Source organism: Equus asinus, chromosome 3 (assembly GCF_041296235.1).
Source record: "Equus asinus isolate D_3611 breed Donkey chromosome 3, EquAss-T2T_v2, whole genome shotgun sequence".
Taxonomy (NCBI): domain Eukaryota; kingdom Metazoa; phylum Chordata; class Mammalia; order Perissodactyla; family Equidae; genus Equus; species Equus asinus.
The window spans coordinates 129,186,149-129,204,540 of record NC_091792.1 but is presented as its reverse complement, the minus strand read 5'-3'; the positions used below and the strand labels follow the sequence as shown (position 1 = coordinate 129,204,540).

General features: G+C 47.4%; 1 protein-coding gene across 18 annotated transcripts in view; it reads right to left on the bottom strand.

The window, feature by feature from the left end:
* APBB2 (amyloid beta precursor protein binding family B member 2) overlaps nt 1–18,392 on the bottom strand; it is a 361,605-nt gene that overhangs the window by 8,001 nt on the left and 335,212 nt on the right. For 13 of the 18 annotated variants that reach the window (XM_070505982.1, XM_070505981.1, XM_044767731.2 and 10 more), the window contains 5 exons: nt 9,387–9,501; nt 6,333–6,420; nt 5,572–5,655; nt 3,791–3,906; nt 1,935–2,114 (listed from right to left, as the gene is read on the bottom strand). In XM_070505982.1, the coding sequence (XP_070362083.1) occupies nt 1,935–2,114; nt 3,791–3,906; nt 5,572–5,655; nt 6,333–6,420; nt 9,387–9,501 (583 nt within the window). Of the gene's footprint in view, nt 1–1,516; nt 1,785–1,934; nt 2,115–3,790; nt 3,907–5,571; nt 5,656–6,332; nt 6,421–9,386; nt 9,502–18,052; nt 18,292–18,392 lie in introns of those variants that run through there. The other 5 variants (XM_070505986.1, XM_070505989.1, XM_044767736.2 and 2 more) reach the window with 3 other exon arrangements.

Sequence of the window (18,392 nt, the reverse complement as noted above, 5' to 3'; positions counted from 1 at the left end):
CTTTCCATGCAGGCTTTTGTGAGTTAGAATTCGGCTCCACGGTACAAGGGGAAACTGTCCTCTCACAGAGGACTGTGGTGAGAATGGAGTCAGATACTGAGTGCACAGGTTCAGGTCTTCCCATCCCTTCTCCCACCTGTCCTCTCCATTTCACAGGTGGCTTTTAAGATCACAGTCGATTGGCTCTCTTTTCTCATTCCCCACCTTTGCCAACTGCCGTCGTCCTCTTCCTTTTTCTTCATTCTTAACCTAGCGAGGTACTGCATATACAAAACCCGAACTCCCACAACTCTAAATTCCACCTAGTCTTGATTCTTAGCATCTGGCCAGTCTCAAAGTCACTCTAACCCAACTGGGAGGCTAAGCCCCAACCCCAGGCTCTTAATCTGCCACCAAGACCTTGCCTCAAGGTCTTGTTATATGTTATATGTTATATGTTATATGACCCCCATTTCAATCCAGCTTCACTGGCTCACTTCTCTCAGCCTAAAAATGCATGAATCTCCCCAATCCTAAAACAAATGAGCAAACCCCTCAGTGTTGTGCTTCAAGCTACCCCTTCACTGTCTGACTTCATGAGTTATCTACTGTCAGGGTCCCCACTCCTTTCTCTCCCAGTCACTTCTCAATCCAGAGCAGTCTCATACTTTTAGTTATAGCACTCTCTACACTACAGCAGAATTTTGGTTAACCCTTCTCCCCCATATACCTAAACTCCACCATGCAAGGATCATATCTCAGTCCTACATGAACCTCCTAGAGTCCAGCCCATAAATGATGGAGTGATTAAATGAAGCACAGGTGCCTCAAATTCAGCATTCCTCCTGCCAAGGCCAGGCGATTCTCTACAACGTCTCTCCAATCATCTGCTCCTGTTTATTCCCACGGCCACTCTCCCATTTAGATGCTCCAAAGCTCTCACCCGGACCAGTAAACTGGCCTCCTGGCTGATCTCCCCACCTCAGCCTCGTCTTCCACATTCTTTTCCTTTGTTCTGGAGTACACTTTTAAAACCTAGCATGATCAATTCACTCCCACTTAATGATCTTTGCCGAAGATAAACACCTTAGTATGACATCACAGGCCTTTCATGAGGTGGACCTTGCCTCCTCCCACTTGGTTCCACCAATCCAATCTGCTGTTGCTAGAATATACCAGCACCCCAGGTTTGGATGCCTACATTCATACAGTCCCCTCATTTTTACTAGAACTTTTTCAGTGCTTGGCATAATAGGTGCTCAAAGGATATTTGCGGAATAAATGATGAAGTACCTTTGTTTGAAATCATATATGTGATGCAAAGAGCACTAGCTTTGGTACCTGGAAGACCTGGCACTGAATGCAGGCTCTGTCACTTACCAACTCTGTGCCCCGGGGCCCGTTCTCTCCTCCGACCCTCTGTTTTCTCATAAATAAAACAGAACTAACAACTACCTAACAGGATTGTTGTAAGGACTGAGTTCACAGATAGAAAGAAAACAAAATATGTAAGAACAAGTCACTTAAACAAACTATCTAAAATAAAACTCACTCAATACATTGCATTTTATTTTTAAAGTACTGAGTTGGTCCCAAACAGCACCAACTCACTCATGCACGACCAACATTTCCTGACCACATACTCCAATTAATTAGGGACCAAGAGTTGAGAATCCTCAATTTGTGGTTTTGAAGATCACCCTTTTTGATGTTACTGGAGTCCCACAGAATCTGGCTCCACCCGGCGCTGCTGCTCTCAGGTGTCCTCGCCTCCTGAGATGGCAAACTGCTCATCATAACTGACTCTGTCCACAGGAATGAGGGTGTTATACGGTAAAACAGTACTTTAGAGATTAAACTTGTCTTCTTTTAAATTAGTAACTCTGCTCTAATTTATGGCATATAAAACAAAGGCAGGGGCATGAGGGTTGAACCCCTGTGGTGGGATTACTCACCATGCAGGCGGCCTGCACCGCCTCGGACACGTTACCGGCATTCGGCTCGCACCAGAAAACGTGGCACTCAAAGCGCTGGTTCCCAGTGTCCATGATGAAGGCAAATGTGTGGACATCCTTCCCGACGCCCATGAAGGACAAGAATCGCACACGACACTCCACTAGGATTTCCTCTTCATTCTGCAAGAGACATAGTTCACAGCCCTCGCTCTCTGGGAAGCCAGGCAATAGTCACAAACAGGTTCAGCTCTTAAATCATGGAATCAAGCTTAGAGTGGCCGCATACAGGAGCTGGTACTAGGAAATATATAGCCAGACTGAACTTAGAAAGGACTTGTATTTTTCTAAAGAGGCAAGTTTCTAAATGCGTCTGGAGAGGCCATCACTGCTATAGTGTCTCATTCCGGTATTTAATTTTGCTCCGAACTACACTGCAACCGTGGTTTGTGTGCTCTGTTCCCTATCCACTGTGTTGCAAGCCTGTGAGTCCACCGAGGGTAGGAACAATGTCATGTCTATTTCTCACATCTTGCTCATACAGGGCACCCAGTGTCTCAAAACCCATTTGCCCAGGGGAACCCACTGGAAACCCCAGGGCACCAAGAGAAAAAGAGCCATGGGATCCTTTTCCATCCAGTTCTTCTTCCCAAGCTAAACAGGACGTTGAACCATATTTCTGTGTAAAACAAAAAGTTGCCAAGTCATTTTCTTTTTCTTTTTCACAAACTGATATCCATATGGTATCCATATGATGCAGTGCAAAGAAATGTTCAGAATTCATTCTTATGAACGCCACATCCTTTGCAGCAACCATATGCAATTTTTGAGTTAGTAAACACATCCAGAATGTTGACTTTTGGATCATTAAGATCTTGAATTATTAAATATTCACTCAGGTTATGTGGGATTGTTTAACAAGAAAACTAAACTAGTCTGAGAGGCCGGGAAGTTTTCTTAGGAGAAATGACATCTGAGTTGAGCTCTGGGTAGGGGCTGGGTAGGCAAAGGGGTGGAGCACAGAAGGAGCAGCTCGTGCAAAGATGCGGAGGTGGGAAAGGGCATGACGACTGAAGACTTGAAGACAACCTAGCATGGCAGGCTGGAGAGGCGGCTGGGGTCAGTGAGCACCTCACTCCTCTTTAGAAGGTGAACTGGCTTGAAGGTGATCTGCTAGTGGACAGAAGCAAGAGCAGGCCAAAGACTGTGGCCTTTTCATGACAGCTGCTTCACAGAGGCAGACAAGTGGTAAAGAGTTGGGAGCCAGTTTGCCTGGATTCGAATCCTGACCTTACTACTTCTGACTGTGTGACCTTGGGGAGTTACTTAATCTCTCTGTGCTTTAGTTTCCTCAACCACAAAATTGGGATAGTTTGAGTTGAGGCTAATGCTGGCCTCTCTCAAGATGACCAATGGCCCCTGCTACTACTGACAGAACAAACCACAGGACCTTCCACGACAGAAGCGTCTCCTGTGCTCCAACCCCAGAAAACTGCCTAGTCAATTCTGGAGCCTGGAGAGTGACTGGCCAGAAAACCAAACCCCATTAGTGAGTTACTGCTAGCGTCATACAGTCACTTCCAGTGAACGATTTAAATCTCTTGGGCATATGAGGAAGAAAGAATCAGGAGCACCAGAATAGGAGCTTCTGAGTCCAGGAAAGCAAAGGTGTGCAAAGATCCAGACACAAGGGGAAAAATCTTTTTTTTTTTTTTTCAAATGTAGGCTATTCTAATCACAAGCAAGCACAACTCCCCAGAGGTCGAGACGTGGCTCTGTGTCTAAGTTTCACGGAAAGTTATTGTGTCCCAAACCTCACTGCCGCCCACATGGCCAATGGCACCTACAACCCTCTGTACCTTTTCACTGATGACAGTCACAGTAGCATCGGCCACGTTCATGTTCACTGACGGCCAGTCCTCCTTGTCAGATGAGGTCATGAGACTTTCTATGGCATTGTTCAGGGTATCCATTCCTGTGGATGGAAGGGACAACTGAGAAAAGTCCTCAAGCTATTTATCACTCTCAAATGTGGGCCCAAATCACCCCGTAAGGGCTGTAACCAGACTGATCTTTAAAACCCCAGAAAACAAGACGTTTAATTTCTCATGTTTGCTTAAAAGAAATGCCAGCTCCTTCCACAGGAACATCCAGAGATGTAGTGTGATGTCCTGACTATCGGACCATCGTACTCCTTTCTCCTGCTCTCTCCAAAGATTCCCCAGCTCCGAGTACATCAACAGTACTCAAGCAAATGCAACATTTTCTAAGCAAGGGGCTTTGGGAAAGGGGACCCAACGGAAGCCAGCGTCTGCCAGTACACCCCCACCTTCCTTCATCTGACTTGGTTACTTAAGGCCAAGTTTGGGTGGCACCTTTACATGAGCTCTATGTGCTAGTCAATGGGGCACTTTTGCTGGGTGTTCCCACAGCTGTTTTGTTGGAGGTGAGGCAGGACAACTTTATCAAGATATAATTCACATAACATACAAGTCACTCATTTAAAGTGTATAATTCAATGATTTTTAGTATAGTCACAGAGTCGTGCGATCATCACCACAATCAATTTTAGGACATTTTCATCACTCCAAAAAGAAACCCTGTACGTTTTGGGAGTTACCCTTCATCTCCTCCCAGCCCCTGGCCATCACTTATTTAATTTCCATCTCTAGAGATTTGCCTGTTGTGGACATTTCATATAAATGGAATCATGTGGTATGTGGCCCTTTGTGACTGGCTTCTTTCATTTAGCATGTTTTCAAGGTTTATCCATGTTGTACTATGTTTCAGTATTTCGTTCCTTTTTATTGCCAGATAGCATTCCGTTGTATGGCATTATCACATTTTATTTATCTGTTCATCAGTTGATGGACATTTAGGTTTCCACTTTTTGACTGTTACAAATAACGCTGCTGTGAACATTTGTGGATATATTTTCATGTGGACAGATGTTTTCATTTCATCTGGGCACGTGCATAGGAGCAGAATGGCTGGATCCAATGGTAACTCTACGTTTAACTTTTTGAGGAGCTGCCAGGCTGTTCCAAAGCAGCTGAGCCATTTTACATTCCCCTCAGCAGCACATGAAGGCTCTGATTTCTCCACAGCCTTTTCTACCTGGGAAAGGCCACATCTCCCAGGCTCCTCTCAGCTTGGGATGGCTAAGTGACTAAGTTCTGCCCCTGGGATGTGAGCTGACTGCTGTGTGTGCTGCTGCTGACTCACACCTTGAAAGAAAGGCATGAGGGCTCCCCCAGCGCTTTCTCCCTGCCCGCCAGCTGACGAGGACTGAAGCAGGTGCCTGGCCCCAGAGGAGGAGGCCCTATCTGAGAATGGCAGAGTCCTGCTACAGCCGTGGATTGTGCATCTCTGGACTCTTCGGTAAATGAGAAACGTGTCTGCTTTGTTAAGGTCCCTATAATGTGGGGATCACAGGTCAGAGCAGCTTAACCTGTCCTCTCCTATCATCTCATGCTCTTTTGATCAGGACTATTCCTGTGCTCTGGCTGGTGACAGTGCAAGGGCCAGAGTCCACACATGGAAAGGCAGTGACACAGTAGACCCCACCCTTTTGGGAGGCTGAATACCTCCTATGAGGTATTCCCAACACCTGCAAAGTGGAAAGACGTGTTTCACATACCGACCGGCTTGTCTACAGGTAACATGCCCAGGTACTGCACGTGGAACTTCTGGACCAGCTCAGTCTTTGGTGTTGGAAAATCTACTATAGGGAACAAAAGCAACACGTTTTTCTCAGTGGTTCCAACATACACATAAAACGCAGCCATCACTATGTCACCTGGAATGCACCCCCGGTGCCATATTGTCCTGTGTTTCTAAAGGCAAATGCGCAATTGTTCTATAAGAATGGAGACACTGGGCTCTGTCCATCCAAATCCCATCCAACTTTCATTTCTAGGCAGGAAAACATGTAAAAGCAGGAACTGGAATCTGTGTTAAAGCTGCTACTGTCCCTTTGATGTGTGCTAAGTAAGAGCTTTTGATGTCCTATTTGTTAGATGTGGTTTATGCTCAGAGAAAATTTAATCACAAAGGGCACAGTTTGGGAAAATAACAGAGCCCCACCCAATATCAACCCACATATTTTTAAACCAGCTGGTCTTTACTCTAGACTGTACGTGAGCTATAAACCCACCAAAGATACTGTTCTTTAATCTTGTCCAACAACAAAACTCACCTTGGCCCTTCCTGACTAATCCTACTGACACAAAATCAACTCTACACCATGGGGAGGACACCGGGTGCATGCTCAGTGCGTGTTTGTTGAGTCGAGCATTGTTTTTAAGGAGATTAGAAACACCACGGAACCATCTGAGACCCTTTGGTTCTTGACTAGGATGGACAGCACCACCAAGAAGGGAGCAGTTGCCACCGACTTACCTTGCAAGGGAACGTCGAGATTCACATTGTTTCTTTCCTGTAAGGAACCACAGGCCAGGGCTTTGGCATTCTTCCGTTCGGCCATAATCTGAAGAAGAGAAAGCACAGCTTTGGTTTGTGGTTGAGATCCCCTGTCTTCAGCCATCCCAGCCAGTACGTGCCCAAGCTGATTTCACTTCCAGGTTAACCCAGCTTTAGTCTGTTGCCTCCCTTCTCACCCCCGTGTCTCTGAGCTACGTATATTGAGAATTGTGCTCAGTCCTCTAGGGATAACAGGTGAATGACTATCCCTCAGAGTAAGTCTCCTAATTGTTTGGAGTTCATTCTTCCATTCACCAGGCTCCCAACTCTACTAAAACAACCCAAACAAATATCCCTAGTCAAGGGTGGGCCTGTTGGCCCACTGTGGTCAGTGGAACACAGAGCAGTGGACTCCCCCCACTGCTTCCGGATGCTGACTTTTAGGTTCTCTTTTAAGGTAATCTGGGGACACAGTACATGGGTTCAAATCCCACCTCCACCATGTACTGGCTGTGTGACCAAGTCACCTGACCTCTCGTGTCTCATTTTCTCCACTGTCCATGGGGATACTGATAACATTTATGTCCCCAATAACAATAATGTTATGTTGGTTCTGAGGATCACATGTAAACGCTCAGAAATATTAGCTGCTATCCTTGTGATTGTTTTTCTCAAGCTGTTTAAATCTGTCAGCTGTCTTCCAAACTGTCTCTCTTCCGTTAGGGACATTAATGTCTCCTCTATCTAAGAGTCTTCCCTTTCCCTCTTGTTTACAGTGCTGTGGGTTCAAGGGCTGAATGAAGCCCACCCTTCAAAGACCCCAAAAGCAACTCAGATCTTCATTTCCAGCCCAAGCTTTCCATTCCAACTGGAACAAAAGTCATTTCCTCTCCAGAGCTCCGCTCCGTCCATCTCCAGACCTGTGCCTGGGGCAGTGGGCAGGAGGGCTGCTGACAATCATAAAGTGGAGTATTTCTTGAGCACTTGTTCTCTTCCAGGCCCGGTTCCAAGGGCTTTACACTCGAATACAAATTCCACAAGGACAAGGCCTTTTTTCTGTTTTGGTCTCTGCTGTCTCCTCAGAACAGTGCCTGGCACATAAATGGTGCTCGATTATATTGGTGGCATGAATGACTGAAAAAAGGAAGCCTGGGGAGTGTGCTGCAACGCTGCAAAAGGTCCAGCTGTGCCTAGTCCTGTCCATGCAAAGCGTGACTATTGGCTGGGATAAACGTGGTGGTCCCCAGACCCATCCTGCATGTCCTTGTCACATGGGTCAGAGTTGCAGACTGGCGGGCTGTTTCTTTTGGGACTGGAGACAGTTCCCACAGGAACTGTGGCTTGCATCTGCTTCGTTCCTGCAGCTCAGATATCAGGCTGTGCCACGGCGGTGGCTGTGGCCACAGCCTGGGGCTTGCCAGCCCAGGAGGAATTCTGAGAATGTGGCTGGGTCATGCTGTCGGCTCAAAATCAGAAAGGTGATGTTCAACAGAGGTGATGGTGAAGTGTTGTATTTAGATTCAATAAGTAGGTTTGGGGAGTGGAAAGGCCTGGCTGAAGGAAGTCAGTGACAGCGTCCTGAGGGTGTGGCCAACCACTATTTGAATATAAGCCAGTGGGTGATATGATTGCTAAGAAGACCAATCATCCTAGTACTATATTCTTCTTCTTTTTTTTCTTCTTTAGGAAGATTAGCCCTGAGCTAACATCTGATGCCAATCCTTTTTTTTGGTTTTGTTTTTTTGCTGAGGAAGACTGGCCCTGAACTAACATCTGTGCCCATCTTCCTCTACTTTATATGTGGGATGCCTGCCACAGCATGGCTTGACAAATGGTGCATAGGTCCACACCCAGGATCCAAACTGGCGAACCCCAGGCCACCGAAGTGGAATGTGCGAACTTAACCACTGCGCCACCAGGCTGGCCCTAGTACTGTATTCTTGAGGTCAAAGGACAGGGTGGTCCATGGTCTGTTCTCTGCCAGCTCATTTCTGGAACACTGTGTTCATTCAGGGGCAACCAACCAGAGTATGCCCAGAAGAGGCTGGTTAGGAGCTTGGTAACCACGTGACCCAAAAGTGGCTGAAGAGATGGGGGTGGGGATTCTGGAGAAGAGAGGAAGTCAGGAGCAGGAAGACTCAACGATGGATACTTGTCCAGCATCTCTAATTGTGCCAGGCACAGGGCACAGCTTCAACTAACAAAGAGCTGCCCAGCAAAGAGACAAACTGAAGGAATCTTTCTCTGTTGCTACAGGTCACGGATCTCAAGTAAATACACAGAGGTTCCAGAGAGGAAAAGTTCAGGTTAACACAGGAAAGAACTCTATAACAGCCAGAACCACTCAATAATAGAAGGCTTTCCTGAAAGGTACAAGACCCCACCAATGGATGTGAGTGGAAGCGCTGGGCAGAGGGCGGGGACATTTGTGTTAGGAATATGCTGGAGGGAAGGTGGGAGGCTGGGCTGGCGATGCCCGGACTCTGGTTAAGGAAGCGGGACCCTCACCAGTGTGAGACAGTGACCACAGCCCTGCCTCACGGCTGGTCAGGGTTTCCACGAGCTGCCGTGTGTCCTCATGAAGTCAGCATGCGTTCATGGCAACCCCCAGCTGCCTGCATTTCCACAGACACCCAGCTGGTTTGTTAGCACCCTCGCTTCTGTGTTCACTCTCAGATCAGGTGGCCCTGTCCCTGGGAAATCCGCCCTAACTCCTTTCCCCTGTTTCCTGGCTGGGCTTGGTTTACACAGCTCTGCCCTGCACCTGCCACTGTTGTGTCTACCTATTATACCCCCCGGGCTGTGGGAGGGACTAAGGCTGCAGTCATTTGGTAGACAGAGTGCCATTTAGAGCAATGCCTGACAGGCAGCGAGAGCACTGTAATGAGGTGGATGGAACAAAGAGTCAACCCGCTTCTCCCCAAGCTCAATTTGCAGGTCCACGTGGCCCCTCTCCTGACCTTTCAAACCCCCTCCCTGCTCAAGCAGTGAGAAAAGAGAGGGATGGACCACTGTGCTCTGACTCCCCCTTACCTTGGAGCAGATTTCGTGGAGACTTGTGGCGATGGCTTTTGCTGGTGTGTCACATCGAAATACATGACATTTCAAAATTCTTGTATCTTTGTCTCTTGCTACATAAGCAAAATCTCTGTGCAAACAAAATTCATCAGTATATCAGTAAGGAACCTTTACCAACACACATTCTAGTGATGAATGTTAACTGAGAGTAGGCAATGGTTAAAAAAAACTTAGGGGCCGGCCTGGTGGCATAGTGATTAAGTTTGAGCGCTCCACTTTGGCAGCCTGGGGTTCATAGGTTTGGATCCCAGACACGGACCTAGCGCCGCTCATCAAGCCATGCCGTGGCAGCATCCCACATAAAATAGAGGAAGATTGGCACAGATGTTAGCTCAGCGACAATCTTCCTCAAGCAAAAAGGAAGATTGGCAACAGATGTTAGCTCAGGGCCAATCTTCCTCACACACAAAAGAATTTACATTTCAACAGCTACCTAAACCAGAGGAACAACTTTATGGATACTAGGAATTCATTTCTGAGTAAAATGACTAGCGTTCCCCAAACCTGGTGTGTTGAACTCTTGGAATCTCTAACAACCCTTCATGAAAAACGAATTTTATAGGAACTTGCTATCTAGAGTAACAACAAATATTATGATTATAAATATTACGATTATAAAACAGAAAGGCTTGAAAGAACAGGAATTTGTATGAGTGATACTGTGACAAACACAGTGGTGTTGCAGAAGCTCTAATGTGTAAACATGAGCACAGAGGATGGATCAGACCCACAGCTGCTTGCCAAAGATGACGGGCAATCACAGGGCAGGCCGGAACACAAAGAGACACCACAGGCTGAACTCCCGTCAAAGGCATTTGATTCTGTTGAACGGCTCTCATACTCCGAGCTCAGGGAGACGGCAGCACCATCACACCATATATTGTCAGCTCAGCCACCACGATGAGCATGCAGCTGGTGCTGGGTTTACCATCTGTTTCACTGATGAAAAGGCTATTGACTGTGACATTACCTGGCTTCAAAAGAACCATGCCATACAACTAAATTTCTCACTGTTGTTATTGGAGGACAGTGGTTGAAAGATCAAAATGCGTATGAAAAATAAGTACCCAGATTTACCCATCAGGTAATGGATCACAATGATTTCTCTGCATATGTAGCTAAGCCAGGATACTCTCTGTAGACATAACCACAGATGAGTTTATTTTTATTTATTTCTCCTAATGTAAGAACTGGCAGTCTTTTCACAGACTGTGGTAGATACTTTCTCCAAGATATCCTTGGCTTCCTTGGGAAGGCAGAGGGATCTACACATTGGAGGCAACTGGCCATCATGAAGGCCCAGCCGGAAAAGCCTGGCCCCCCTCGCCTTGCCACGCCCCAGGCAGCCTGCAGCAGGGCTCCCAGTGATGGGCATCTTTACCCGGCTGTCCCATAGGCACTTTCACCTCAGCCTGCCTGCATCTGACCTCAACATCTGCTCTCCCCAACCTTTTCCTTCTTCCTCATGTTCTGTCTCTGGTGTCCTCCACGCTAGAACCAGGAGGCCTCCCTGACACCCCCTCACCCTGCATACCCAACCCCCACGGTCAGCCCATTTTACCTCCTGAAAATGTCCTGAACCTACTCCCCCCTTCCTCGCCAGCCCTACCAACCCTCAGGCATCCTAAGCAGGTCCCCACCTCCCTGCCTCTGCTCATGTTCTCTCCACGCCCTTGCCATGAGCGTGGGACTCAGCTGAAGCTGGGTAAGCACCCTTCCTGGTGCTGCTGTGGCTCCTTGTATTCTGGTAAGTACACCACACTTACCACTGAGTCCTGTGTCTGTTTACGAGTCTGCCTTCCCCACAACTCCTTAAAACTCAGTGAAGATGATTTGTGCCTTATTCATCCCCAATACTCAGCCCAGGCCTGGCCATAATAGGTAGAGTGTTCCTTCCTCCCTTAAGCACAGGGCCTGCGGCACACACGTCCCGATTTCCTGTGGGGAAAGTTGGCCCCTGTTCAGAGGCGTGAACAGGTCCCATGACAGTGGTTTGAGAGGTGGGTCTGGGTCAGGAGCTGGGCCAGACTTTGAGAAGTGAGCACTGTCTTCTTCCATGCAGTGTACTGAGGCCTTTCCATCCTAATGTCAACCACCATCAAGGCAACATATTACTTAAAAAAGAAACAAAGAGAAGGCATCACTTTTGGAGACCAGGCTCCAGGGAAGCCCTGTACTTGCCCCTCTCGCTCTGGCTACTCTTCTTCCCTAGATGGATCCTAAAATAACATGCACAGTCTCACCCACACACTCTTTTCTTTCAAAATTCCACGTTCAGTCACCATTTTTCTGAGGCCGAATCTCTTCAAAGCTCTATCGTCACCCATAGAAAGTCCAAAAACTTTTGTCTGGATCTTAGGAGCTCCAAAATTTGTCCCACCAACTCTTCCAGCCTCCTTACACCAACTAAGGAGCTCTCCCCTCTGCTCCAGAAAGGTGGGTCTCCATGTCCACTCGTGGTATCTCCCCTCGCTTGGTGACCTCTGGCCTCCCTGCCCCGTTTGGAGTGCACTACCCCATCGACTCTGTATGGTCTGGCTCAAAATCCTGCCTGGCCCTCCGGCCCCCAGGACCTTGCTTGTGTCTAAATGCTTAAGAGTATTTAAATTCTGTATCACAAAGGATAAGAGCTTGTTATCCTCTCTTCTGTAATTACTGCACAGGTCTCAGCTGTGTCGGTCCTCTCTCAGAGATAGTAAGGGCGAGGAATCGGAATGGGGGCAGCCCAAACTCTAGCCCCGTTCCTGATTCTACTGAGCTTGACAAACTTGGGCACAGAGTCTAACCTCACCTCTAAGTGAAGGGGTTGAAAAATATGATTTTCAAGGTCCCTTTCTGGCTCTGATATTCTGTGATCTAAGCTTCCAGATGTAAGCTATGATGTAAGCTTCATCACACTCGTCATGACAACTGGCTGGCCTACAGGTGTAGCAATTCCAAGGTCACCATCAGTAGGGATGAAACAGGCCCTGATCAATAAGCAATGGATCATTCCGATCCGATTCAGCTCTGTGCCCTCCTCTGATCTTTCATACGTAACCCCTTAGGAGTCATTTTTTAAAAGTTACTGTTATTAATCTTCATTTTCTTCTGGCTCAGGAGAGAGTGATTAATGCTTCAGGCAACCATCTGGAACCCACATCTTCGCAAAGGAGAAGCTCAGCAGCTGCAGGCTTTGTTTGGGAGATTCTGATGATTTTTTTTATGGCCTCATCTTTTCCTTTTCTCTCCCACGTACCAGGCTAATAGATCAGAGAGGCAGGACTCTGTCAGTCCCTGACAGTGAATGAGTCTGGTGACTCACCCTCTGGGGGTTCCCTCTCCTTCCCGGGAAAAAACAAGTTTCTTCTCTTCACTGTGGAGGTCAAGAGATTTGCACGACTCTCCTATTTTATTCCCATGAAACATATCCCGAGTCACCCTAAAATAGCTGAAAGCCCCAAACGCGGGGGTGTGCAAGAGGCAGTGAGGCCTCTTTCAGACCTGGCGCACAGACAAGTCGAGCAACTTCCTTTGTGTGCAATGTGATCCATGGCTGATCGAATCTCATTATTATTCAGAATGAAATCCAAACATCTTTTAACTGGTTGTTTTAAAAGCTTGATTTTCAGCACCTGCCTTCTGCAAAAGGCTGCAGTGGTAGACAGAATAATGACCCTCCCAAGATGTTCACGTCCTGTCTCCCAGAACCTGTGACTATGTTGCTTTACGTGGCAAAGAGACTTTGTCGATGTGATTACCGTAAGGATCTTGAGATGGGGCCATTATCCTGGATCACGTGGGTGAGCCCAACACAATTACGAGAGAAAGAAGGCACTTTCCCCATGACTGAAGGAACAGGAGTAGGGGCCATGAGCCCAGGAAGGCAGGCAGCCTCTAAAGGCTGGAAAGGCAAGGGAGCAATTTTCTCCTAGAGTCCTGAGAAGGAACACAGCCCTGCTGACACCATGCTTTTAGCCTTGTAAGACCCATTCTAGATTCTGACCTCCAGAACTGTAAGAGAATAAAGCCACTACGCTTGTGATAATTTGTTACACCAGCCACAGGAAACCAATACAGCTGCCAGCTGGTTTTATAGTTTAACTAAATTACGCTATGATATTAAGAACTTATATTAAAAAAAAATGTTCAATCCACTTCCACAAATACCTTCTGAGCCACTATTATGTACCAGGCATCAGAGATGAACACACAGACAAGGTTCTAGCCTAGGAAGCCCAATGTCTAAATGATACAGATGTTCAGTGAGATTTGAGCTGCGTCTCACCAGGGTAACAAGGGCAGTGGATGGTTCAAAGAACCTTCGAATGAGCATGAGCAAAGGCACGGAAGTAAGAAAGCCCACAGAGTGTTTGGAAGGACCAGTCCTGTGCGTATGCCCGTGGTTCTGTGGTGAGGGGCCAGGGCACAGCTGCAGGGAGCTTGTTAGCAGTCCGGAGTCAGCTTGCAGAGCACTTTGTGCCCTCCCAGGAGTCAGCCCTTACCCTGAGCCAGCCAAGCCTTGCCATATGGCATGTGACCCCACCTAATATGTTTTTTAAAAAGTTCCTTCTGGTGGAACAAAGTGGGTCATGAGAGCAGACCACTGGGGGCTGCTGCTATGGTGCAGGTGGGAGAGGATGAACAAGGTGCAGGTTAAGGAGAGCAGGCTGGAGGCGACAGATGGAAAAGAGGTACTGGAAAGTGTGTGGCAGATGAGGGAGAGAATCAAGAATAACCCTGGGGTCCCTGCTAGGACAACTAAGTACGCTCACTACTGGGGCAAAGAGAGGGGAGGGATTTGGTGAAGGAAGCCGATGAGCGTCAGGTTGGACATAAGGCTGGATAAGGTCAGGTACTGGAGGGGCACCAAGTGGCTGGGCACACCCAGCAGGTGGACACGCAGTCTGTGAACTCAGGCCTGTGTCTGGGCTGGAGACAGCTGAGGTCAGGGCAGCAGAATGTGGAGAATGGGAAAAGACAAAACACGGCCTGGACTCTGAGGAAGAAAGGCACTTAAAGGCCTAGTGGTGGCTGAGGACCCAATGAAAGGGTGGAGAAAATGTTGGGGAAGGGGGGATCCCAGGACAGGCTGGTTCCAAAGACATCAAAGAACGGGTGTTTCAGGAGACGTCTCCAGAGCCGCAGAGGCTGAGCAGCAGAAGACCGGCCATTAAGTCTTAGTGACAGGGAGGTTCTGTGATGACTTTGGCCTCCTGGGCTCTTTCCCTAGAGAACGGAGTTTCGGGTGCAGCTTCAGGAGACTGAGGAGTTAAAAGAAAAGAGTATGCCTTTTTCTTTTTTCTTAAACTTCTCATTCTAGAATTTTTCAAACATACACAAAAGTAGAGAGGATAGTCAATGAACTCCCATATCCCATCATCCAGCTTCAACAGTGACCAAGACTTTCAGATAGACATTCTTTTCCAACCAGTGTTATGATCCTAAAAGACCTTATGCTCACAGGTAAGAGCAATTTAATATTTTCTAGAGGTTTTCCTGTATTCTGAGAGGGAAAAGAAATTGCTTTATGATAAAGAAACCTCCACAGCTAGAGCGTTCCTGACAGACTGTGCAAACAAACTGTCCCGGTCAGCCTAGCGCCACTCATGTGAATTTGGGAGGAAAGAGCATGGGGTGCCTTCGGGTGTCACACAGCCAGGCGGGGCCCGCAGCAGCTCTGACACTGCCTGAGGGTGCGGGTCAGCCCGCTGCAGGGGCATCTTAGGAGCCTTCACCTGCGGGGCCCTCAGTGGCTCTCCTGACACCCCAGTTCTCTCCTCAGAGCCACCAGTGGCGCTTGGGCTGCAGCTACCTGGCTTTCACAGCCCTGAGTGTCCCATCTCAGAGAGCTGAGGTGAGCTCAGATGGGCTTCTCCTCTACCCCCCATTCACCAGGCCCCCCAGTGGCCATGCACCTCCAGGGCCTCAGTGTTAGTCTTCCATGAAACCACAGGACTGGCCCAAATCATCTCCATGGTCCAGTCAGAATACAGCTCTTTTCCAACAAATTATTCTAGATGCCTGTCTGTCTGAGGCATTCTCAGTAGCAAGAACCATTTTTGTCCTCTGCTCCTGCTCACTCCATGTGCAATCCTGGATCAGGAGCCATTGGCTAAAAGAAGTGCCAGTCCGGTCCCCTGCTCCCACACACAGAGTTTCACCCCATTTATTTTTCGCAGTCATGGGAATCACGGTTTCTTTTATAAACCAGGAAATGGAAGGTCTATGGCTGAAACCTCTAGTATTGCCTCCTCAAACTGCAACAGAATTGAGTTCCAGAAATCAACTCCCTTTCACCACGCGTTTACTGAGCCCCTGTGTTTCCAACTCATTTTGTTCCCCTCCTTTTGCTGTTCTCCCCAGTAATTACTCCCCTAGAGGACCAGATTTGCGCTCTGCCAGGGAAAAATGTCAGTGCTAAGACATCTTACACGACAGCCTCAAATTTCTTAATGGCAAAGAAAAAGGACAAAAGATTGCTTTTCTTGTTCTCAGTTGAACAGCATTTTAATCACCCTGTAAGGGCTTAATCCATCTTTATGGAATGAATGAACACTTCTTTATGCAAATAGGTTCTATTAAAAAACAGCCAAGACAGAACGGCTCACCCTTTTCCTCAGTCTCTCCCCTGCAACTCTCTCACGTAAGTGGAATTTGCTCCTGTGTTTACCCCTCCTCAAAAGGATTTTAAGAGGCATCTACAGACCTCTCCGTGGTTACTGAGGCTAACATTTCAAAGTCCCGTCTACAGCCCGGAGAGGTGGTTCCTAGAATATTTCAGTGTATGAAATCTCATTTACTTAATGAATCAGCCCATTCCGCTACTGGAATGCTCCAGGTGAACCAAAATATATTTTTTGCTAAATAATGAACAGAAGCTTGCCTCTGTGCAACTTTTGTTTGTGGGATCAAGCTTTGGTTTCTGGAGCAGCCCAGAACGAGTTGACCTTGTCAACTACATGATAGCCCGGACTCATCCGGCAATAACTCTCTCCCTCTTTTCTATTAGACTCCCTTCCATTCAGTTTCTCAACAACTCGCCTTGGTTAGCATTCCTTAGCAAGTCTCCACAGTTTGATAATGTCTTTCACATAATTTGTGTTTGTTCAGGTCAAGGACACGTTATGTTTGATGCTGGGCATTTGTCAAGGCTGGCACATGATAGGCATTCGATTAACAGTAGTTACTATTATAAATGAGGAAAAAGAAGTCAAAGAAAAAGCCCACTTTGAAATACTCTCCTTATCCATGAGGGATGTCTTAATAACTATTTGCACTCATATGAATTATATTAAGACTTGCTAAAATGAACCTAAAGACACTTTCCTCCCAGCTTATCTTTCTGTAGAAGCTACAAGCCACCAGAGTTGTCACTACTGCAGAGGGAAGGTCCCCTCTCCAAATAAGGACAAGGGGGCAGCATAGAGATTTGATCCAGACATTCCGTCTCCAGCCCTTTATGCCAAGGGGCTGTCTCTCCTCTTTGCTTCACCTGCACAGGGCCTGGAGGGAGAAGGAGTTCTGTTTTCAAGACTGCCGGCTCTTCTTTGCCTACCTGCTCTTATTTTCTGATTGTACTTTGAAAATCTTGTTTTGGGGGTGGGAGGAGGCAAGATGGAGAAAGGGGATGAGAAATGTCGACTTCTTAGATGGCCAATCCAGAAAGGTACACACATGACTTTGCTGTTTTAATTTTACCCAGGAGCACATGTACCATATGTGAGTGTCACCAACTTCACAAAGCTCAGGCTCTAGGTCGGTAAACTCAACTTTCTTTCTCCTCCTTTGCAAGCTTAAGAAGATGCTAAGTTTGAAGATGCTAAATTACTGCGATGCCCCCTGCAGATGGCATCCCAATAAGTCATCGTCTGGGCAAACACACATCTCCACAAGGAATCCTTCACCAAACGCACAGACTGTGTAGAAAGCAGATTTGAAATTCCACCACCTACAAATAATCCAGGTGGCTTGGGCGGACCAGAATTTGTAGCCCTCTCTAGAATAGAATCCAGCTGTTAATATTCAGAGCAACTGTTTCCTGGTGAGGAGACCTGAATAAACACAAAGGGTAGGAACCAGCAAATATCTGAAAACATCCTCATCGTCGGCACAGATAGGACTTGTCGTTGCTTTAGATGGGGGAGCTCACATCCAAACGCGTAGCCCTCATCCTCCAGAACCTTCCACCACCTCCAGAGGCCAGGGCCTCCTCAAAGATAAGTAAAAAAGTCAGTCACGTTAGCAAAGTCTCCTGATCATGCCCTCTGGAAGACCGATCCTAGAAGCCTTACCCCCATGCTGTGCCCCTTCCCCTCCTCCCCACTGAGCAATGACAGCAGCTCATCCTAACGGAGGAAAACGGTGCTCAGCTGGAGACAGCTGGGACCTCACCAGGCAGGAGTTCACCTGAGATCGACTCTAACACAAAGAGGCGACTGCCTGTGTTTCTCTTCACTTTGCCAAGCAGTAACCACGACCATTCTTTAAAGGAGAAAAATTTCAAAACTTTCTTCTTCCATCCAAAATGAAGCTTTTATTAAGTGACAGAGCTATGGAATAGTGGAGCTCAAAGCCCCCAATCAGCCAAATGGGCATGCTGACATTCAGAGCGCGGAAACACACACCCGAGGTATCAATACCTCTCATGCCGGAGTGATGTCCTTTCCATAGTTCCGTTCCTCTCGATGTGGGAAGGGAGGAGAAGAATTGCATATATTTTGGCTAGTAATCGAGACTGAAATTGAGTCAGTCCTCTGGCTATTAGCCGAGGGCCAAACCTTACCAATGAAACTCCCGAGAATACGTAAGGTAAGCCAGTCCTACAATTAATTCTTCAAGAAGCATGACAAGCCTCCTTACACATCATGGCACATAACCTGAATATTTCCATCACGTGTGCTCCCTAGCACACTGATAAGACTTCTCTCAGCCATCAGCGCGAGTGACCAATTTCCCGTTACACTTCATCACTCTGCCCAT